At 35.9% G+C, this 24,518-nt stretch overlaps 1 protein-coding gene across 1 annotated transcript; it reads right to left on the minus strand.

Annotated features, from left to right (window-relative positions):
- Window positions 1–9,934: 9,934 nt before the first annotated feature.
- Window positions 9,935–19,427, minus strand: MS3_00007320 (uncharacterized protein). Its single transcript, XM_012938302.2, has 5 exons — window positions 18,956–19,427; window positions 16,240–16,356; window positions 15,921–16,200; window positions 14,484–14,782; window positions 9,935–13,648 (listed from the first exon to the last, which is right to left on the minus strand). The coding sequence occupies exons 1-5, from the start codon at window positions 18,965–18,967 to the stop codon at window positions 13,241–13,243; spliced, it is 1,116 nt and encodes a 371-aa protein (XP_012793756.2). The 5' UTR covers window positions 18,968–19,427; the 3' UTR covers window positions 9,935–13,240.
- Between the last annotated feature and the right edge of the window lie 5,091 nt (window positions 19,428–24,518).

Raw genomic sequence — 24,518 nt, forward strand, 5'->3', positions numbered from 1 at the left:
CCAATAATTGTTCAATTAATCAAATCTAAATTACAATAAATAAGGAAGTTGATAAAAGATGCGAGAAAATCACCAATCACATTAAATAAATGCTATTCTATCCTGTCTGGTTAGACCACTTACAGATTCGTTCAAGAGATAATATTTGGTTGCTTTATAACAGTGTTTCTAATTCTGGAAAAGTCCCTCAACTAACAATCAAAAATGCACAATCCCAGTCAATACAAGCAACGCAATCAAAAGGGGGAACAAACCAATATGGCTGCCGCCAAGACTAAGTATCAGGTAAAACAAAATAAATGCAGTTCGGGAAGAGACACGGAAACTTAGTGAAGGCGTAAGAAAAATAAAAAACTATTATGAAATATAAATATTACAACTCAAATGGAATCAAAATACTAACAATGTACAACTAAAGGAATCAATAGGAACAAACTGCAAGTGTATACATGGAGGGATTTTCACACACAAAACATTAAAAATGGATCTTACAGCAGCTGTTACTCTCAACTCGTTAGCACGCTCCGGCCAGCAGACTTCTCGGCCCTTGACAAGTCTTGCACAACTTCATCACGCAACAATCTTCGTTTATGGTCAAACTTGCGGTTACCCTGTGTAGACGTACGTGTTTTATTGAGTTATAAAGAGCCTGTGGAAACTCAATGCTTACAAGCTGGGTTTTCCGCGAATCCGCAAACGACTTTAATCTTCATTTTCATGGTGCCATGTAGTCGCATCCAATACTTATCTACAAATTTCGGTGGATCGATAGATAGCCTTTAACCTAGCTCGGTTTGATATATATTTGTGACAGAAGCTGCAACCAATTTGCTGACAACAATCCGTTTAGAGGGACAAGCTTATCGGCTACCGAGACGTAGGATAAGATTAGCGCAAACATGGGCATGATCAGAGTCCAGATGAGTACTCCGAAAGAGCGGAAATCTTATACACAACCACGTCAATGGTAGCTGATCGCGACGCTATCAATCTGAGTCCACATTTAGGATTCAGGGGGAGGATGCCAAGTACAGCATAGACTATGACTGTGCTGATAGTCAGTGCTCACCAGAAAAAGATTGTAGTCTGTACTAATTTGGAGTAGATGGTCATCATTATCCGATCTGCAACCAGCAAGTCCATATCGGCCACCCAAATGACTATTCTCTGTGCCTAGACGCCTGATCTGCGCATTCAAGTCTCCACTTAATACTACAATATCTGTCCAAAGCGCTTGCTTGAGAAGAACAGTTAATTGATGGCAAAACTCTATTGTATCCGCGCAGAGACGACGAAAAATGTCGTTTCTCAAACAGATTTCTTCCCACTTTGATGGAACTTTTAATCTATCTATTCCATAATCGACTGTTAATAGAGATCCAGTCGATTAGTGTTGCCTCAGCTCCAGCGCTTAATAAGACACAAACACCAGTAGAACCAGAAGAAGATGCCACAGAATCCCTTGATAAACGCATGTGAAACAGGCTTTACGCAGTGACAGATGGAGAGAGAATTTGTTTCACTAGTCTTGAATATGGGCCTCGGACAGACGACGAGCAACGACGTTGAGACTTTCTAAAGAAGTAACCAACCCTGTCTGTTTGTCAATCTGCATTGGCATGTGAATGTTGAAGGAGGCCAGTTTGAACAATATACATGAATTCAGACATGCTGGTTCAGAATTCGTATTCACTGGTAGCATTTAACTTTCGACCAGTTAGTAACAGGCGAGCTGCCTTGTGAGTTGAAAAATAAGGAAATATACAGAATGGGAACGAAGAAATAAACAAGTGATGCAGTATAGGATAGAAAGGAGTGTTAACAAGTAATTTTGAGTACGATTTGGGAGAATTAAAACTGAAGCATAAATAGTTTTCTATTTGAAGTCGCTATTTCGCTTGTGAGTGGGGTGGAATACTGTCCGGGTTCCAAAACCGAAGCAGATGATCTTCTTAAAGGCCCATTCCCAGAGCATTTGAATCATAGGTCTAATGCATAAGACAACGTTAGGATATGCAGTCCCATGGCAGCGGATGACGAACAAAAGGTTCATACAACATTTTTTCCCTCAGGATTTTGGACCCCATGTGCACTATTGGTTTGAAATTAGGGTTTTCCCACTCTTCTAAGTGGACCCTCTCTACCCATCAGTCCGAATAAAGCACCGGACATCTGCTTTTCGTCCTCTCAATTTCGAAACAACACCCCTACCCTGAGAAGGCAGCGAATAAAACTTCCGTGACAGTGGCTGTATATGCGTGGCCACAGGAGAGCATTTGGAGAGGGAGAGCGAACTCTCCCTGACCTCAGCCGTACCATAGCAAACAGTTTATTTGCCACCTTCGTCAAATGTATTCTTACTACTGTACCTAAGCAAATCATTATTAAACTAGAAGGATTTAAACCATCTCTTAATCGACAGAGTGTACAACTCGTGGTGAATTTAAAATCCATTCATCTACCCCACGTAAATATTATTTCTTCACTCTTACTAACATATAAGAAACCTGGATTTATAGAGTTCGATCAGCACATTTTTTGTTTTGTTGAGTGGTTTCGGATAATGAGCGCGCTTTATTGCTGATTAACTGAAATTGGATTCTGATCTGATGATCTAATAGATATGTGTTTGACATGAGAAATGAAGACTCAAAATTATCCAAACTTTTTCAGTAGTTTTAAAGTCGCGTTTGTGCTCACCCGTAATATCACTTTACTCACCGTCACTTTAATATACAGAAACAAAAACATTTTATTCACCTAGTAATATCACTGAACCATAATTCCACTAGGTGATGCTTTGACCACAGAAAATAAGTGTAAACATAGATTATTAATATGGGGATTTGTGAAGATTGTAGTATTTTTACAGTTGATTCACGAGTCGATCTTTGCTAGACAACCACTGAAAACCTGGAAGGCACTGGACTGCCGTTTCTTCTTAGTATGTGACTTCTCAATAGTGCGCATCCACGATCCCACACATGGAAATCAAACCAAGGATGTTCAGTCTCACGCGCAAACATGACCAATGGAGTGCGATCCATGTCGGGTGTGAGACAGTTATCTACCTCATGCAATGGATGAAGGGTTGCGCAAGGTCATGGATTGATTGAAGTTAGACGTTAACATCACTGGATGCCGACTCAGTGTAGAGAATAAGCGTTCGCTCTAGTGACCGAAGGTCCTGGTTCCAAGTCCCATGTGTGGGATCGTGGATGCGCACTGTTGAACAGTCACATACTAAGGAAAAACAGCAGTTCAGTGATTCCAGGTTTTCAATGGTTGTCTAGCATAGATCGACTCGTGATTTCAACTGTTAAAATATTACAATCTTCACAAATCCCTGGATTCTGAAATTTGTCTTGATAATCTCATCTGGCTGTAATGTTATAGTATAGCAACTGAACTAATGAGTATGTGTACCAGGTTCTATCATGTTTATGACCGGCTGACTGATAAATCTGTTAGCTACGTTAATCTAGATGTACTCCATTGACATTAGGTTAAAAGTAAGAAGTAATATAGTCAGTGCATAAAATATTACGAAAAATGGAACTTCTGATTTTGTAACTTTCTCAAAGACCTGACCATCTAATTTCAATCGATCGAAGTTTAAACAAAAATTTTGACTGACGTACCAGATACATTTGACCCATCTGAAAATATTATTTATTTGCAAAATAATTAGTCAAAAATTACATAATTATGACAAATAATTAATCAGGGTTGAAGATGAAGGTCACAAAATAACCAATTAACATGTACTTATATCCATCATACCATATAGTTATTATTTAAATAACCCACTAACCAAAAAAGCAAGCGTGAAGATATGTGAAGTCTTGAAGCATTTGTAAGGAAAAACATAAGCGTATCATTTTTGGAAAAAAAACAATACAAATGTAAGTAGATTCTTAACATAATTATTTTATTATTGTAACGGCGAGAATTGGCAAAGCAAGGATAACATTCCTACAAGTGAAGAACATACGGAACTCAAAACAACTGTCAACTAATATCAAAGTCACAGTCTTCAATATGAACTTCAAGACAGTTCTACTGTACGGAGCTGAAACTTGGAGAACTACTACAACCATCATCAAAAAGGTACAAGTATTTATAGATAATTGTCTACATAAGATAGCCCAGATCCGTTGGCCGGATACCATCAACAACAGCTTACTGTGGTAGAGAACAAACCAGCTTCCAGCTGTAGAGGAAATTAGGAAAAGATGGTAGAAGTGGATAGGACATATATTACGGAAATCACTAAACTGCATCACGAGACATGCACTAACTTGGAATCATGAAGGGAAGCGGAAAAGAGGAGAGCCGAAGAACACAGCGCCGAGAATTGGAAACAGACATGAAAAAGATTTCCCAGGACATAGTTGGATGTAGAGTGTTGGCGGTTGACTTATGCTCCTCCGAGTGATAACAGGTGTAAGTAAGTAATAAATAAAACTGGTATTACATGCGGACATACAACTATAGTCTGTCCTTTGATAATAAATGTTTACAAAGGTCACTTTATTTACATAAAAGTAAATTAAGAATCATCACTAAACAATAATAATTACCTCCATGTGCATAAAATTCTCTAATCAGTTTGACTCTGAACTAAACACGTGAATTACATGAGCTTCACATGCTACGAGTAACACCAAGTAATCATATTCACTTGCGTAATTTCAAACTTATTCAATTCTTATTCGCATGCAGTGACATTATAATTAACTAATTATGTAATCCTCTTTTTAGACTCGATGTAATTGACTGATTACTATTCTTAAAAGATATTGAGACTGTTATGACTTTAGGTTGCTGTCGATTTTTACCCTGTGCTAATTGTTGTGTCCTTGACTGGAAAATTAGAGAGCAGCGTACTTATCGATCGACTACAGTGACACGTAAACACGAACGAACGGCCTACAGTTCTGATTGGTCCTGCTTCCCTGTCCAGCCCAGCCAGTTGAGTTCAGAACACAAGCCACAGCCTCTGAGATATGAATCATTATATTTCAAACATACTCTATTTATATACTAACCAAGCATACCACATCGTACCATAGAATAGAAAACAACATTTTGTACAATATTCAACAAGTGAACAGATATCGACCAATAGGAAATGTCCATTTAAAGTCCAAGGACACCATTGGACTTAACATGATAATTATTGGTCTATTCCTCCGCATCCACAACAGAGACACTGTTAAATTTGTCTACCATAATGTATTTGCTAATGCTTTTTGTACCTCCTAATTGTAAACCCTACATATTAGTGTAGAGGAATGACGAGGAACTAACTGAAAAGAAACATTTCTATACTTATCTTATATTACTAAAATTGTATCATTCAATAATTCTGAAATTCTAGACCAAATTATCTCAGAAATAATATAGTTTTGATCAACAGGTCTCCGTGTATTGTCCGATGGTTGCTTCCTTCCTTCTCAGGACTTGTCAGTAGGATCTATCTATATTCTTAGAAGAACTTATGAACCGTTATCGAGACGAAATTAGAAAATTAAAAAAATTTGAATGGTGATTTTTTATAAATTCGTATACACTTGATTCTCAAACTTTCTAAAACGATAACTATGAAACACCTAAAAATCTGAGTTACATAGTTATACGATATATAATTGTCCATTCTTCTATTTAATAAAGGGATCTTTATTTGATTACACCATCTATTTTTTCACTGTTTACGATTTCTCTTATAGACATTTCTAATTATTTTATGAGTGAATATTCAATTGTCATAATTTAATAAACAGAATAATAATTTCAATAGTTGAGATCATGAGTCGATTGAAGCTAGACTACTATGGTAAACCTGGAAGCATTCGACGGCCGTTTCATCCTATCGTGGGACTCCTCAGAAGTTCTCATCCACGATCCCGCCTTATGAGATTCGAACCCAGGACGTACCAGTCTCGCTCGCGACCTCTTAACCACTAGACCACTGGGCCGGCATCCAACGGTGTTAGTGTCCAACTTCAACTAATCCACGAAATTGAGTGACACATCCACCATTGTCATCAGTGAGTTACTATCTCACAACAAACCCGGTTGAACTCCTCTGGTCACTACTTCTCACTAGAACTCCAGGATATACATCTTGAAGTCAGTCACTAGTGAGCATATGTTGATTAGTATCAGAAGGGGTTTTGTGGAGATTGTAGTCTCGCTTCAATTGACTCATGATCTCAACTATTGAAATTACTACAATCTCTACAAAACCCCTTCTGAGAATAATAATTGACAAATAAATAAAATGATATATTGTATTAGAGTGATGATTCCTCATAAGACTGTAATTTTGATTTACTTCCCTGAATGATCTGAAATAAAGAACAAGATCAATTACTGGAAGAATGAATTGTTTTTTACTCAATAAAACGATATGATTATATACAGAATATTAATACAAAATAAATATGATATAATGTCTTATAGACGATTGGAGAAAATTAGTTTATAAGTTACTCATTCTCAAATCAATTAAGATCTATCTGTCAGGCTTCATATCTGGGCATTGTATCAAGTGCATAATTTTTATTAATTTCTCTGAAATAACCGAACTTAATTCATTTTATTTATTTTATCCAAATTGTAAAATCTTCTTTACTACCTAAATGAATTTTATAAAACTTTTTTTGAATCCCATTTGATTGAAACATTGTATTCAATCGATTTAACTTTGTTAATGAGACTATGAACCCACCTAAGTCTTCAGTTTTTAGTAGTAAAGATAGGAAGTTAATCGAACTATATTAATCCTTGGAGTTCGTAGTACTGTGGAGATCCAATCTCTTTTTGAATACATCAACAGAAGGTGCTGGTATTATGTGTTCTGGTAGAGGATTCCAGTAATTTACTACTCGGTGTGGGAAACGGAATTACAGATTTAAATGATTTGACCTCGGTTTTTGAACTTTTTTAGAATATCATCTCAGATGGTTAGTCCTAGATGAACGGAAAAGATAAGGCATAATAATACCAAAATTATCGTTCAATATACGGTAAGCCAGTATTTGATCTCCCAGTAACCTGTGGTAAGATAACGGAAACAGGTTGTGTCTCAGCCTTTCCTCATAAGATAGGGCAGAGAGACCTTTTACTATTTTGGTCCTTCGCCGTTGAACTCGTTCTAGCATACCCACCTCAAACTTGAGACAAGGATTCGCTGCATGAGTCCCATATTCCAACCCCGACTTCACAAAAACCAGGTGTAATACCCTAGACGTTTTTCGTTCAAGTAATGAAATGACTTGTGAATAGCCCATATGACCCTAAAACCTTCAGCAGTGGCGGCCGTGCAGTTACTCGTAGTTTTGAGTTCGTTGCTTAAGACTTTCAGACTTTTATAGCCCATTACTTTAGGCATTGTAGTCATATAAATGGTCACAGTTATTCATTTGTATCACTACACTTGTTAGAATTAACTTCTAATGACCATCTATCCAACCAGTGAATTTAGGTCATCCTGTAATATTATTCTATCTGATATACAGTGCACACTTAAGTTAGATAACCTTTAAAAACTAGGTGTTTAGAAAGAGACTGGTAATTGCCAGATTTCTAGTTATAACTCATGACCGATTGAGTTCAACCGCATCGTTTGTGAAATAATCAGCTACCTAAAACAATGTAAGATAGCTGCTTAATATTGTAAATTGATCTAAGTTAGCTATGTAAACCATTGGATATCGACTCAGTACTCAATAGTTTAAGTACTCACAACGAGAATTGAAGGTTATAATTCAATCCCCAGTGGGGTTATGGATCCTTACTACTAAGGAGTATCATGGAAGGACGAAATAACTATTCAGTGAATCCTACTTTTCAATATTTATCTAACTTAGGTTGGATTGTGATCTCAATAACATTCAAAAGTCTCCATCAACCCTCTTTACTCATTTTAACTTCATTTAGTTATTTGTTATACGGTTCTGGTGTGTTTAAATCAACTTCTCGCCAATTTTATTACATATTATATTTTATAATTAATTTCGGAATTAAAATGCTATAAATCGTAAACGATTGGTGGGAATTTAGCGAAAACAAATGAATTTATCTTATTTTACTCAAATCTTATCTCTTCTGAAGGCTTCACTCGGTCAAGATCGATGTAGAACTTAAATATTTTCTGTCCTAAGTTCCATGTTAGCACGACGATATGAATGTAAAGGGGTGCACATTGAAGAAATTGAAATGATGTCGGGGAAATGATAATGAGAGATACTAAACATTGAGAATACAATTCGTAAAGATAGAGTTAAAAGGTATACATGAAGGACTACGGCAACTTAAGATAAAGAAGAAGACGAAGAGTGAATGTGTGATGACGGACATAAGTTGTGTGTAACTCCGATCAGAAATGAAATGCTTGGCAGTAAAAGGTTGAGAAGATTAAACTGAAGAAAACAGAAAAAGAAACACGAAGGAATTGACAATTGCAAGAATCATGAAGGATGTAAAGGACAATTTATAATTTTTGTAAATAAAGTATTTAATATATGGTTTTTACATTTTATGAAAGAACTCTGCAATTTTGTGTAAAACAATAACTTGGTTTACCCCGCCTGAGTTCACTATCTCTACGAATGCATTTACCCCATTCTGGCTGATTCTGAGTTCTGTCACCCAAAGTCTCTAATCCCTGGTAGCGGTTATCATGTGAGACTCAACCACGTAGTTTGTATGTATTTGTGCTGCTCATACCTACAGTAAATGACTTCTTGATTCGGTCACTCTTAATTTTTTTTCATTTCAATCCTACATTAACTAACATCGCTCATCAATGTTTCAAAAGCCTAAGATATGAATATTAGTGGATATATGCTTCAATCTATTTTGTATTGGTGATTTGAAAAAGTTATAGGCAATCCATTTTGAAAATAAGTCCAGATTAATCATATTTATATTCTTTGGTTTTGGGTTATCATAACTAGAGCGTTAATAGGACAATGACACCTAACACTGATCTTTCAATCTAATTAAGATGTGGCCTATGTTAATATCCAGAGCAGGAGGTCTCCTATGTAAATGGCGCTACATTTTAAATAATATGCATATTTCGATATTGCCTTGGTATATTTTCTTGATCATCCAAATACAACATTGGTTTAACGAATAACTGATTTCGGTAGTTAATTTCAACGTTCTCAACAGAAATTTTTGTTAGGACGTTGTATATTGTTATTTTCGATGATAATGACGTTGAAATTCGTGTTCATACCGTACATAACTAATTTAAATGTCTTTGTATTATTGATAATGTGACCAACTTGGTATGGCAACTCGAACTGATGTACGTACGTACAACGTTCTACGTTGTTACTGACTGACTGTATTATTGAGAAAAACATATTTCATACGTCTTTCAAGTTGTCGGTTCAAACAACAAATCTTAATATTTATTTCGATAATTTATTCATTAATTATATTTTATCAAAATTTGGATAAATCATCTTGAGATGTTGGAGAAGATTTGTAATTCAGTTGGATGATTTTGATGGAGTTTTGTTCTCTGAGCTGAATGGTTTGGTCGTGAAGCTTTCATTTTTCTTCTGAACGATGTCATCAGCAAAAACTTCAGTTAGAAGTGAAGTGTTCGAATTTCTCCACATGTGGTTCACAGCTTGTCCTGTACACCTCGATGTTGATTGGTTCTCAGAATAAATATGAAGGAATAGATTTTACCAGTTGGGTTACAAAGACCGTAAAATCAATATTTACTCTAACCTTGATAAGTTTTAACAAAAAGTTTGTTTTACAGAACCTCATAGGTAAGGAGTCTATCGATCTGTTATTTCTTTTGTTTTAAATATTGAAAGAGATGTTTACTTGACAGTTCACACAAATTAAAAGTGCATTTTATCAGTATATATATATATTGGATAATAAATACTTGATTCATTACAATATAGGTGGTAGTGTGGTAGCGATCAATTTGATTTAATATTCGTTACAAAAACTTAATCTGAAAGCTGTAGAATTACTTTGATATGATTAATGACGGTAAATCCAGTCTAAAACGTTATACAATCCTACATCAATTAAATAAACTAATATGATTTATCTGAACTATTTCAATTACATACAATAATTGAGACTCAATCTATTATACTAATGAATTCAAATTCAAGTTCTGTTTATGATTCCGACTGATATGACCAAACAAATATATATTATAATGAAAAATGAATTGGATTGAATAATACCATTGGTAAACAAATAAATTCGCTTATATTAGTACCTTATATTTATTCAAACTGAAATTACAATAGAAGAATGATTGGACTACTTGTATTAATTAGTCCAATGATGAAATAGCTTATCCAGTCAGAAGTAGTCAAACAACAATTTACATTAAATCATATGGTAAGGATATGTACTGGTATTTCCATAGGGAAAAAAAGATGAAAGCAATGTTAAAGTTCTCAGTACTGGTTGAATCTGTTACACAAAATAATGAAATATGGTATTTACTTCTTGAAATACATCTGTAAAGAGTATCATGTTCATTTGCTTAAATGTTAATTGGTTGTGAAACACCATTTGTCTTCGTTTATATCAATGGCTGAAGGCACTTGTGGACGTACGTCCCCTAAGGGGAATATTGAAATCTTGGACAAAATGGACTACAAAGATAATCACAGAATTTTTTTAGAAGCTTAACAATTAGATCAATTAGGGATTAAATAAACATATCGAAGTCGGTCCAAATTTCCAAACAAATTAGAAAAATTATAAACAAGTACCAGGTCAAGAATCGGGTCGGTTGAGAACACATTCAAAATAAATATTCAGACAATGATAGTAAAAAATATCCACAACAAACTATAAAATTAAATGTTGATGAAACAAACTGTTAGTCATATACGGAGAAACTCAAACAGTTCACTTCTATCTGAAGTTTGTGCTGATGATATTGTATAGATAGACAATGAAAGCCTATTGATTAAACAAGACAGCTCAGAGAATATAACTCCACCAAATAAGTTTCATTAGTTCTAATGTTCCTTGTCTCTCAATATGATTTGAACCCATTTTATTCAACTAAACGATGGTTAGGTTATATGCTATATTAAATTCTGTAGTCTTACCAGGCTTGATAATTAGTATAAATGCTCGAATCTTCGAAATACTATCAACATGATAACGAGGCTACTATCGAGTTCATGAAATTGATATAATTTGACTAAAACCTACAGCAATATATCCAATCAGAAAAAATTAAAACCGATCAATGATATCTACCAATTCATCATTAATCAGTGTCATCCTTTACCTATCTTCAGAAAATGATTTTCTATATTCGTAGTTTCCCATCATAGATTGAACTTAGGTAGGTAACAGCTGAAAATCAGGAAGCACTGGACAGACGTTTCATTCTAGTACACTGCTCCACAGCAGTACTCATCCAAGATACCACAAAGAATAGAACTCAAGACTCTCAGGTCTTGTGGAGAGAACAAGAAAGCACATGATAATTGTTACTAAAGAGGATTTCGAAGGTTGTTGAATTGGTAGATCTGCATCATGGACTGATTTGTTTTTTTTATCGCCTTTATTAGGTGTTTCTAAACCTTTTTTCCGATCAACAGACAATGCTCTTAATAACTTACATCATTCATTTCCGAGGTAGTCGATTATATAATATATTTGGTATTCCTTTCTCCTCAATCAACATCTTTGTCCATTCTATTGATCACTGTAACGTATATGGAACAGATTTTGATAATGCATAACTCCAGGCTTTATACAGGTGATACGATCAATAACAGAGAATGACATGAATTGGTCTATTGGATACAAATTAAACAAGTCTTCATCATGCAAAAACCTGACACTGACCTCAAGATTTAGAGAATGGTGGAAATGAGTGCAACTCTACTACTGGTGTTAGATCCAAATCGTACCACCTCCAACCATAACTTATGTTATAAATCCCAACAAAGAATTTCATACCAATTAGCACGACTTGCTCTGAATACCAACTAGCTCATGGTTTAATGTCATATCTTTACTTAATTGCTTATAGCTTTAATTCTAACCTACTCCGATGTAAGCCAATAGTGAAAAGTTGGCAGCTAGGTTTACGTTAAATTTGTCCCAACTATCCTGAAAGATCATTTTTAACTGATCTAGGGCATTTTTTTTCTTTGTTTCTGTGATTACATTTCCGGGTATATAAAAATCAAAGCCATTTATACTTCTCCTTAATTTGTTCCGAGGACAAATTAACTTTTGATTTGTACAAAAGGTTAACAATGTCCACGGCTCCAACTTGTTCGTTAACAATCTCCTTCGTTATTGCCCTTTAAATTTGCTCCTGCTATTCACAGATCCTTTCACACCAACCATTTTAATTAACAAATGGTGAATATATTTTAGAACATAACGTATGTGATAGAACAACTGGGTGAGCAATCGTGTGGTAAGACGCAGACTCAGTAAAACAAGGCAAATCAAATGATAATTTTCTCGTATATATTCATAACATATCTTGATCTCATTTACATACATTTAGTATTTTGGTTAAAGTAGCAAAGACATGAAAATAACCCGTAGTCTCGCCAATGAGAATCTCATAAAATGTGGGAATAAATGACCAATGCACAACAGTCCATTTATTTACATAGCTCGACAACATTTCCAAGTACGCACGCTTACGGAAAACTACAAACTGACTGGATTGCCTAACATTCTATCGGATAATTGTCAGACGTTATGGAATGAACGTGGAAAAAGATTAAAATGTCTACATCAACAAAATATCTATTTATATTTAGTAGTAATAATCACATCAACATAATGATATTTCTCTGGACCGCCAACTTCGAGGGGGGGGGGTAAACAAACAAACCAATAGACAGGAAATGACTAAAAGTAAATGTAATTTGTACACATGGATTAAAATCAGTCTGAACGAGAAGATAGAGGAAAGAAAAGATAAAAGCAATGTTTAATTATACAAGAAAGATGATGTAAGGAATAATCATCTCTTTATACAAAGTTTTGTGTATGGTAAGCGGGGAAATTTATGTAACTTAAACAATTATTGCTGTAAACTAGTTTTGTCGGTGGTGAACAAACTGATCCACTATGTGGATACTTGATCATCATCATCATCACAGGAAGCAGATGAATAAAAAGCATGGAACATTTTAAACGTTTCATATGTAGCACTACTACTTCACAGCAATAGTAATAATTTGACTTATCTAGTGTTCTCTTGTAAACTTGATCGTCCACTTGTAGTATTAACTGTTGCTGTGTATGTCAAATCAGTGGAATCAGGAATCCATTTGGAACTGGCGGTTACACGCATTTTTTCCATGGGTAAAATTTCAATATTATGAACACTGTTACCACCACTAGTCTCACCAAAATCAGATCCTAAAGCTTTCGTTCGTGCTTTTAACCGCCATTTAAAATATTCATAAACTGACCAGGATAAAGCAGTGCCGGGAACAGCTGTTAGGATTCGAGCACTTATACCTCTAGTGAATCCTCTTAAACCAGTCATTTGGTATACATATATCGCTGTGCCAAACAAACCTCGGAATTCAGGATTAGATGACTGTGTGAAGTGACCAAGACATATATTCTTTTGAAAACACCGATCCTATGAGTGATTGTAAACAAAAAGCGAAACCAGAAAATAGAAATAAATTGTAAGACTTATGAAATATATTTCATATTGAAATATCAATGAACTCAGATTAATTTTTAACTCAGCTTTGAGCTACCCAATGTGTGTGGAGACTACTGATATACAAATTGGAGTGGAGAGAGGTTTCAAAACCAAAAAAATATTATTTAAAAATCAAATGACTTGATTATTAAACCACTGTTCTTATTCATCAGGAGGATGAACATAACCAAAATTTACACTTCTCGAGTGCAAGTAATATCGGGTGAAAATATCAGGTACTAGTGAGAAATGAATAATAAAATTCTAACAAGAGATTCCTTAGAAATTCATATAATGTAATTGGAGAATGGGACTTGACGACTCAATACAATATCATAAATTGTTGGATACTGGTGAATATCGAGAATCCAAATCGATTGTGGAAATCACTAGATCGAAAGTCCGGGATCTATGTATTCTATCGTATAAGAACAGAATGCTACTTAAAATTCTCAAGTAGGAATGAAGCTATTGATGAATGGAAATAAATTGTGGGCGATTCTATGGCAGGTGTCAATTTATGAAATAGGGGAATTTTCATTTTTGTTGCCACACAATAATATGATGGCCTATTTGAAATAATGGTCAATCTGTTATAGCTTCCCACAGTTAATGAAAATTTTGGTTTAGATTTTATAAACGTACAATGTTAAGTACCTTAACGTCTGTAGATTACAGTAAGAATTTGTGGCATATAACAGTACTAGTTCAAAATGTACTGTAAGAAATAATTCGTCTTTCCAAACAGAAATATTCATGAATTTACCTGTGTATTCAGTAAAGTTTTACAAACATCTAACGGATTTGTGAAAGCAGCAGCAAAACAACCAGCTATACCTCCGGATACAACGTGAGTCCAAGGTAAATACTGACGATTTGGATTTATTAGACTCTGAGCATGTTCATAACAAACAAAATGAATTGTCTGATAAGGTATATTCATGGATAATTGTGTAAAATAAGCTCTGTACAATACGCCGAGTCCTTCTGTTAAACACACTCGACGGAGACAATCAAAAGTGTTGTGGTAAGGACTATTGTAAATTTGCAGACGTTGTTTCACAGCTGTGTTAATTGTAAAGTGAACAAAAGCAGGAAGACAGAATTTATCAACTACTCAGTAAACATTTATTGTTATACAATTATGATGGTTTCAATATAGTGAATCGAACTAAACCAAGTTAAATAATTTTTCAGGAAATACTGACAAGATATCAGTGATTAACTCTGAAAAAACAATGCATATAATTCAACATGAGAATGAATTAAAATGATAACTGATCTATAATCACGAGTTTGGTTTAGGAGACATAAACTGTAAATCGAACTTCATGACTCGACATTTATGGTCGTTTAGCAAACAACTGATAATCTGATGAAAATAAGACTTCAACTGAGTGATTGTATTAAACTGTTAGAGGTTCCTTATTTCAGGATATGACTCCAATTATTATTCATTAAACAAGCAATACTAAGACGATATTGACTAACGATGAGAAATGTATGGAAATATACTAAGCTTTCTGTCCCAACTTCATAGATCCTTTGTCAACATATCAAATAACTCAGCTTACTTTAAGCTACAACTAATCTTTCAATAAGAATTAAATCTATTGGTTATCACATGCCTAAAAACTCCAAGGTCAGGCTATTTTATTGCTTGGTTCTTTACTGTTTGCTGTGAGATTGTCACATTGATTTTGTCGTTCTCTACTTTTTTACTTGGTCACAGTATGTTAATGTGACAACTCTGAACAAGGTGAATTTATTTGTATTTGTCAAATGGTGAAAAATAATAACAGATACTTATTAACGGTGTGATATCACATGAAGTACAGTATTGAAAGAACTACTTTTTAATATATCTTTAAAGTTGGTCTCTTAGAGATAAAGTAATTTCGTGGCTAGTCATTAGAATGTAAAAACACGGAATATAAAGTGCTTTTGATCTTCATAATACATTCATAAAGTACCTTGTGTGACATTGTTTGACACACTTTCAAGACACGGCGAGATAAACATGTAGATGGAGTAAATGCTTTTTTATGGGAAAAATTAGCAAGGTTTTTAACTGTTGGACTGAGTTCTTTTTAGAAAATTTTTCGATATGATTAAGTCTAGTGGTTGGTTACTTCAGTTCGTATGATACATGGATAACCTTAGACGAAAAAAGATACTTCCGACATAGTATTCGCTTACTTACCATCTGCAGGAGTCATGATAGCATCGTGCAGTAAAGTTGCACAAGTCCCAGCTATCATATGATTTACATGGGTCGATCCTATGGGAGCTGTAGCTAAGGTTGACTTCACTTTTTCATAGCATCCAAAATAAGCAGCGTGCGCCGGACCAGCACCCCAGATCACTGCACCACTACCTTTTAGCGACCCTGGTACTCCTTCCTGAAGGATTAGACGATACAGACCAGTTAGTAAACCTGGGTAATTAGAGCAACCAACAGGCCTCAGACACTGCATTCGAGTCTTAAACAAAGAGTTAAAAGTTGAATTAACAAAACTTACTTTAACACAGTCGACAGGATACATGACAATATGTTCCATTATACCTGCACATGCACCTGCAAACATGTGTTGTGGCAGTGGACTAGTACTGGGTAAGGACTCATAATCATCGGAATCCTGAAAAGTAGAAGATACACGTATGCTTATCGAACTAAAGGCAGACAACAACGAATTACAAGGAGACAAGCAGCTACCCTTGAGCAAATATGAAGTGGTCATCCGATATGACAATCAAGTGGTACATTAAAACCTTGTTCAGTACAACTCAACTGACCATAAGATTAGAACATATAAAGGCCGATCATTATTTAAATTGGATATATCTCAGTCCTTTGTGAGGAGTTGAAGGAACTACAAAGGCTTTTGATAAAATACTCCATACCAACAATAACATGGAAGTAAACGAGTAATACGCAGAAGCAGTATTTTTTCGATCAAACCAAAAAAGTGGTGCAAATATCGAGTGATTATCATTCTCTTACTTTCCTTAATAATAAATACAATGTACACGTACGAAACCCCGGAATCGTTCTCAACCGAAATTGAACTGAGGATGTTTGTAATCTACATAATGTGTGGTTCCAATGTTACAGCCCTCTTGTACCAATGTTACAGCTCTCAGGACCGACTCACAACTAAAGTATACAAACTGCATAACCGGACGTTGAAGTTATCCTTCTATACGCTTATTTTTTCAGAATATATTTGATCTAAAAATCGAAATAATATACGACTTGGATTATCAAGCTTTTCGTCTGGAAAAACATGAGTAAGGACGGATGAATAAAATAAACCTAGAGAGCACAATCTAACTATTGGCATTCAGGCTGCAAGCCCCCGTCTAAAAGGTGACTCGGATATCCTAGGAAAAGTACAGAGGGCAGCTATCTGTGCAATTCCAGAACTCCGGGGTGTATCATACAAAAAGCGGCTTGAAAAGCTGGACCTCTTTACTCTGTCCTGATCTAATTTTTATGTATAGAATACTAATAAATGATTTTGGACCTAATAAATCGTTTTCCTTCCCAATAGATCGGGACATCTCAGAGGAATTAGCAGGTGAGTAGAAAAATCAAGAACGAACAAAATACCCGTGGCACACAGGTTTTCACATTAAGTCATCAATTCTTGGGACCCGTTACCCGAAGAAGTGGTGTCTGCATTTTCAATTGACTCGTCCAAAAGAAGAGTAATCATTCACAGTAGCTTACTAGAAAAGAAATAACATAGGCCATGAGCCTTCTGTCCTCACTACATACATCTGAATCTGGAAAAAATATTCAGATTATTACATTTGACATTCAGGAGATAAAGAATCTATTTGAGTCAGAGATTAACAAGAAACTCATAAGACAGGAGAAAAGTATTTGTCCGGCTCTCTCCAATGAGTAAATCAATGCTAGGAACGTTATTGCGGATGATCTGGTAAATCCTATTATTACGTCATATGTTGTGCTGAATAAATCTACAGAGTTTTGGAAGATTTTCTCTCCTCCCTTCAACTACGTTCCCCTCAGTTTCTCTACTGGAGAAGTTAAAAACCTGAACATCTGTTGTAATAAGTTACTTGTTGAAATAAGCTAACGAATATTAGAAGTTTAGTCATACACTGTAGTCAAAAAAGTAGAACTCAATGAAATATACCACGCCAAAGACAATTCACGTCTCAACGTAGCCTGGCAGCTTACAATGACTTTTCTTAGCTTGGAAGAACGGCTATTATGACAAAAATAAGTTACTTAATCATGCTTTAATTATCTGTAATGGAAATCTTCTAAAACGTATGACGCTACTAAGATTCAAATGGTTGTGGACGGAATAGAAGAAGCTTTCGCTTAACAGGCTTCCGTGTCTAGTAGCAGGGGATCACCAAATCCTCCAGGCAGGAACCTAGGTATGTTAACAATAAAAGAGGAAAAGAAATTGGTAAATTATAGTGTGATGCTGTCCTTGGTCCTTAAGAATAGGTCAAGTTGCCTCTTGAAGGACTCCTGAGAAGTCGCTTGGACTAGCTCGGCTGGCAGCGAATTCCAGCTTTTGACAACTCTTAAGGAGTAGAAGTTGTGTCTACATTCCGTCTTGCTATGTTGTGTTTCCAGTTTCTGGGTGTTACCCCTTAGGTTATTATTCGAACTAAGCTTAAGTAGGTGTTTAAGAGGATGTCCAGAAGTGTTAAGAATACTATAAGCCATTAATAAATCACCTCTAAGACGCCTATACTCTAATGGGTAAAGGTCTAGTGAACGGAGGCGTTCTTCGTAAGGCTTAGATTTGAGTCCTCGAACTGATTTCGTGGCTCGCCGTTGGATACGCTCCAAAGTGACCTTGTCCTTTTGGAGTGAGGGGGGAGTACTATGTTTCCGTACTCTAAATGGGGACGGATGAAACTATTGAAGATTGTGTGGAAAGTTCTTCCGTCAAACTGGCCAAAAATGCGCCTCAACGTTACCAGTGCAAGGTTTGCTCGGAAGGCATTTTTGTCACAGTTAGCGTAAGACTTTAAGTCATGGGGCACCAGGACTCCTAAATCTTTTTCGACTTGAGATACTACTAGAGAGGAGTTTCCTAAGTTGTAACTGTAGTTTGCGACATGTCGCAGATGGACTACTTTACACTTTGAAGTGTTAAAGGTAAGTCCGTTATTTATATGTATTTATGTATAAAAGCACCCGGGATGTCCATAAACATCCAAAACCACTCATTTACGGCAAATTACCTCGTCCACCATGACCGTAACAAAACATGCGGATGTAGCGGAGGAATCGAATTTCGTTCATACGACCTTACAGATAATCCAGTTTTCGTTTATAAGGACAGATAACCAGGACATAATTAATAAAAACAGAGACTATTGTTTTTCTCTACTCTTCTTTCGATTACATCTGTGAAGTGACTGATTGTCATGTAGTGACCTACTTTTATCAAGAGAACACGATTGGTTTAAGGAAAACAATTATTATTATAACCAATTGTACCAATGATTGTTTTACTGTGCCCGTTTGTTTAACTGTGCTAGTGACAGACATATTGTGCTTCCATTATTCTCTATGACCGTTTCGCGGTTCGTGACCCCGTTCGCACGTACTTTCTCCTGCCGATTCCGCTTGTACCTTTTCTTGGCACGATCTCAGTATTCATTCGATACCACGAGATCGTCAACGAATAAATCTGGTTACATTCAATCTTCGCCTTATGATTTATTTGGCACGTGTCTCTTTGTAGTGGTGTTCATAGTCAACTGGGACTCGACACCACGCCACAGTCATATTTCAAAGAAGGCAGTTCCCATGGGAACGGCAATCACTCAAATTCCTGATAGTCCTCAGTCTTCATTAATCAGGATAGTAGGCCATTTGATCTGTGCTAATTCTTGCAGCTTGCTTTGCACTACTTGAGATGCAGCTTCTTCCATAAAGTGTTCATTGATGGAATTGATACTACTTGTTCGGATGGAGCATCTCGATCATTAACTACTTAATGAGAAAAACAGAATCCCACTCTGAGTAGTTTGGTCGCGGTTTTCGTACCTTCTTGTGATGACCTAGAAGATGATCAGTTCTGGTGGCAACGAAAATATATGACATGCTTACACCCGAGTTATTATTTAAGGTACGGAATGCCAATACAAGGTCACTTAGAGTTCTGCGATAAGGGGAAATGTTTAAGCTTTCTAAGCGCTCATGAGAGCTCGAGAAGCCACGTCACTAACCTTACTCCCATACGTTGGAAATTCATTCCTAACAAGACAAAGGCTGCCTGTTTGAATGGAATTCTCTAAGTTAGATCTCACATAGGTGGGTTATAAAACCTGAAACAACCTCGTCAAAACACTTGAGTGTTCGATGAAGTCACCATAACACTCTAAAACCATTGGCAGCTGCTCCATTGCGATGCGCAGTTGCTTTGAAGTAATGACTTACATTTACTCCTAAGAGTTTTTATTCCAGCACCCTTGGGAGCGATGTACCCTTAATAACATACTGGTAACCAGTGCCTTGTCCAAAGTGCACAATTTCTAGGATTAATTTCCAAATTCCAACATCGAGACTACCTAACCGACTAGTCCAGATCAACATGGTAATCATGATGAGCAGCGTTACTGTTTGTGGTTTCCAGGTTCTAATATCTGTTTGCAAGCAACAATTAGTCTTAGTAATTCATTGACGTAGAAAAGAAACGAAATAGAGGACATAAGAGGGTTCTCTGGGGTATATCACTTTTAACCGGTTTCCATCCAGGTAGTATCCTATTTACCTTCACCTTTTAGCTCCGGCCGAAGGAGGATTTTCTTATTCACTGTTGTATGACACCTGTTACTCCAAAGCCCCAGAACTCCTGCATATGCCTTAAGTGATACACCTTATGAAATGCCTTGCCAAAATCCATGATTATCATATGGGCATATCAGTCGCCATCTTAGACTATTGTTCAATACTTTCTCACAGTTAGATAGTTAAGCATCGACGCGTATTCCAAAACTCAATCGGCCCGGTGTTGACGGATTGTGTAATTCTACATCACCTAGTAACTTAGGCTTAATTCCTTTCTCGAATACCCTAATTACTATGCTAATTTGACTGATAGTTCAGTAGCGAGGAACGACCTGTATCTTTCTATACCTAAATATGGACCTAACTGTGGCTTTTTTCCAATCCCTAAGGTGCTAAGTTTAGAGACGTGACATGTTAAATAGCACCGTGAGTGGTTCCGAAATAAAGTCCGGGTGATATGTAAGCAACCACGGTCGTAACCTATCAAGACCCGGTGACTTACTAGATTTAAGGTTAACATGCACTTGAAGAATGGCTTCCTCAGACACCTGAACAGGTCCTATAGCTGGCATCACAATGGTGTGGCTGTCGGAAGTGCTGATTACAATACCCTGAGCATAAACCTCACTGAAACAGCTTAATAAAACCTCAGGTTTTGCCATATCTAAGCCCTATAGTATATCTCAATTCCTGAGCAACGGTAATGAGAGAATCCCATCACTACGATTTCTTCTTTGCTTAATGCACGAAAACAATCGTTTTGACAAAGAATGTCTATCACGTGCCAACCGTCTTTCGTAAGTAATGTGACATATAGATATCGTCTTTTTGCATGCACGACGGATTGTTCGAGATTCACAGATCTTTGAAAAGCATGAAATAGCATTAATTCATTCACAGTTAAACCAACAAACATCGCTGTTGTTCTAATTTACTTTCTATCATTTATAATTGTTTAAGTACATGTTTATCTTTCGTTTCTAGATCCTCTGGCACTGTCAAATACAAATTCCTTATTTTCATATGCCTACTTAATACTAACGAGCGGTAACTCGGTGGTTTGAGGACATTAAGGTCTTGAGAATATATTTTGAACTAGAACGTCACTGGAGGTAGATCCTTTATTAGTTACCTCCACATATTCATAAGATTAGAGGATCGATGAGTTCAGCTGTGGTAACAAGACAAATTTCGAATTTCAACTTGCATCTTTGTTATGACTAAAAGTTGTTTTACACTTATTCTCACAATTAACCAACATTTTAATAAATTTGGGGGTTACTTTTTACAACTATCACTTGTTTTAATAGGTCTTTATTTCTGAAAAGTTACTTAATTTAAGTGTAATACAAGATATTACATCTCAATTACAAACTCGATGTCGAAGAATAATATTTAATTTTATTAAGCTATATGCTTCTTTTCCGATGAATGTGAGGAAATGTGCCACAATACTAACACCCTCAGCATCTTCCTTGGTCATAGCCCAGATTTCGAACCTTTCCAAATAATCATCAAAAGCTTCAGAAGTTGAATGAATATCTAACTTTTCCATCGCAGGCTCCATCGCGACGCCAATATAGTGTTTCGAATTATTTGAATTTTAGTAGGAACTTAGAATCCTCGAAATAACGCAGTTGAATCAAGAAGTGTTAGATGAGCACAAACGAATGTATTGTATTCAGAATCCGAAATCAAGCATTCAACAAGTACAAAAGAATCACCGGTTAATTCAAACACCACAGTCACATATACGTAGAGAAAATAAAATTAATCTGAGAAGCTGATTTGTTTAAATGCGGTAGAAGACAATGTGATTTTAATTATAAACTTCGGATGTTTAATAATCAAATTCGTGTAGAAGGAAATTGAGAAAAAAGAAAGAGCGAAAAGAAAGTCTCGTGTATCAATGGATTGATTATGATAGTAATAAGTGTTCTTTGTACTGATGATGCCAGTATTACGATTAGTTAATGAATGTTGTATCCTTAAAGATATCGAAGTGACGCTGCACAAAAAAACTAGGTGACATTACCACCTGACGATTCTCCCTTTTGCGTAGCTGTGATGTACAACTAGCTGACTTACTATATGGCTTTAGTCCATCCGCAACAATTGACCAGTGAAACACAGAGAACAATTACTGATGCTAACTTTGAAAAGTTGCTAACGAACATATTTTTCACTGTTTTGCACCAATAGCTTACGTTTAAGATCGTGTGAGGTAATTTTATTCTGAAAAACGTCATATTGAATCTGACTTCGGTATCAGGTTGATATAACAAGTTAGTTGAAACACCAGAACTTTGTGGATGGGAAAAATATGTCTGGAATCCGACTAGAAGGAATTATTTACTTCATTTATTATTTGCAATCAACACCATCCCTATCTCAGTGCACGTCAGTCGTGAAATTTTATGAGTGGTCATAGAGTATTATGCATTTTCTAAACATTACACCATTGAACTCGAACGCTGCAACAATGTACCGGAGCAGGCAGTCTGATCAACAAACCTGGAAGCTCAAGGAAAATCTCATCCGATGCTCATTATGAGAATCTCATTTCACCACAAAAAGATTGACACCTCATTTTTCGAATCGTATCACAATCTGACGTATTATCTTGACTGCATTGCTCCAATTATCGACCATGTGATTTGCAATGCTTATAGGGACTAAAACACTTTGAGGAATTTTAAGAGAAAACTGAAAAACTACTAACACATGCATTATGACGTATATGCGCTTCAGAGCATACCTGTTTGATGTAAATGACTCACCTCAGCGCAAGTATGTTACGATTATGGAAAATAAAGCCTTAGATAATAAAAACCCAATGATATAAATAATTTGGCCTTTCAAATCTCGCGTGAAATCAGATTCCCTCAATACAACCAGATTCCTCGTAGTTAATGGAAGCATTGTTGACGACTCTGATACCATTTATGAACAATGCAGCCAACATCTCTTGCGATACCACAACACTGAGTCCAAAATCTCTATCAATACGTTTTCACTGTTGACATCTAGACACCCACCCAAAATTGATTTCATGTCCACCAACATCAAGAAAGCCATAACTGCCCTGAAAAACATTATTACAGTAGATTTGATGGGATTCCTTCATCATTTGTGAAACATGGTGGTAGAGAATTCCCATTATTTGTTTAAAATTGTTCAACCTACTTACGAACTATGGGGCCTGTCTATCTGAATGAACTGACTTCACCTTGGTAAATGTCACGACTCACTGTTTTTTATCACTGTATTCCCTCATTTGGAGCCTCTGATCACATTTCACCTTAGCTACGAGAGCTGGTATGAACTTAGTCTTATAATTTATCATATATCTGTCTGTTCCACTAAAAAATGTTAAGTATTGTTTATCGTTCATATCCAAGTGCTTTGCTGCTCCTCGGTTTCTCTTTTTTTCAAAATCTTGCTCTGGGGGCACAACTATGGAACTTCTGACATCTGAAACAAACTAGATGTACGTGTTTTCTCAGGGTCATAGTCCACACCAAGCGCTCTGCAAGTTTACTTTATAACAACTATAACCATAAAAAGTCGCGTCGCATAAATACTGAGCACAACCAAAATCCTAACACAATTATGCGGAGATTGGATCTCGTTTGTGACGTGGATGCGATGCCAATTTGGAGAATATTTTGAAGATTACTCAGTATATCTGAAAGAATGAACTGATATTCACTTTTATATTCTATATTTATTTGACACGTATACTGTGAAACAATAAATGTTGTAATTCATAGATCATGCCTGTAAGAATGGCGTGTACTCGCCATTGCAGAAATATGTTATTATTATTACATAGTTTCTCACCCCTTGATTCAGAATAGGATCATGTAGTGATATTGCTAAATATAAACCCTTTAACCTGACACCCGTGCTAGCTAGAACCGTGGCAAAGACTATCCGCACCAACTGTTATCATTTTTACTTCTGGCAAGTTTGATTGTCCGACCTCAACACGGATTTATGACTAAG

The sequence above is a fragment of the Schistosoma haematobium genome, chromosome 4 (genome assembly GCF_000699445.3).
Source record: "Schistosoma haematobium chromosome 4, whole genome shotgun sequence".
Lineage (NCBI taxonomy): Eukaryota > Metazoa > Platyhelminthes > Trematoda > Strigeidida > Schistosomatidae > Schistosoma > Schistosoma haematobium.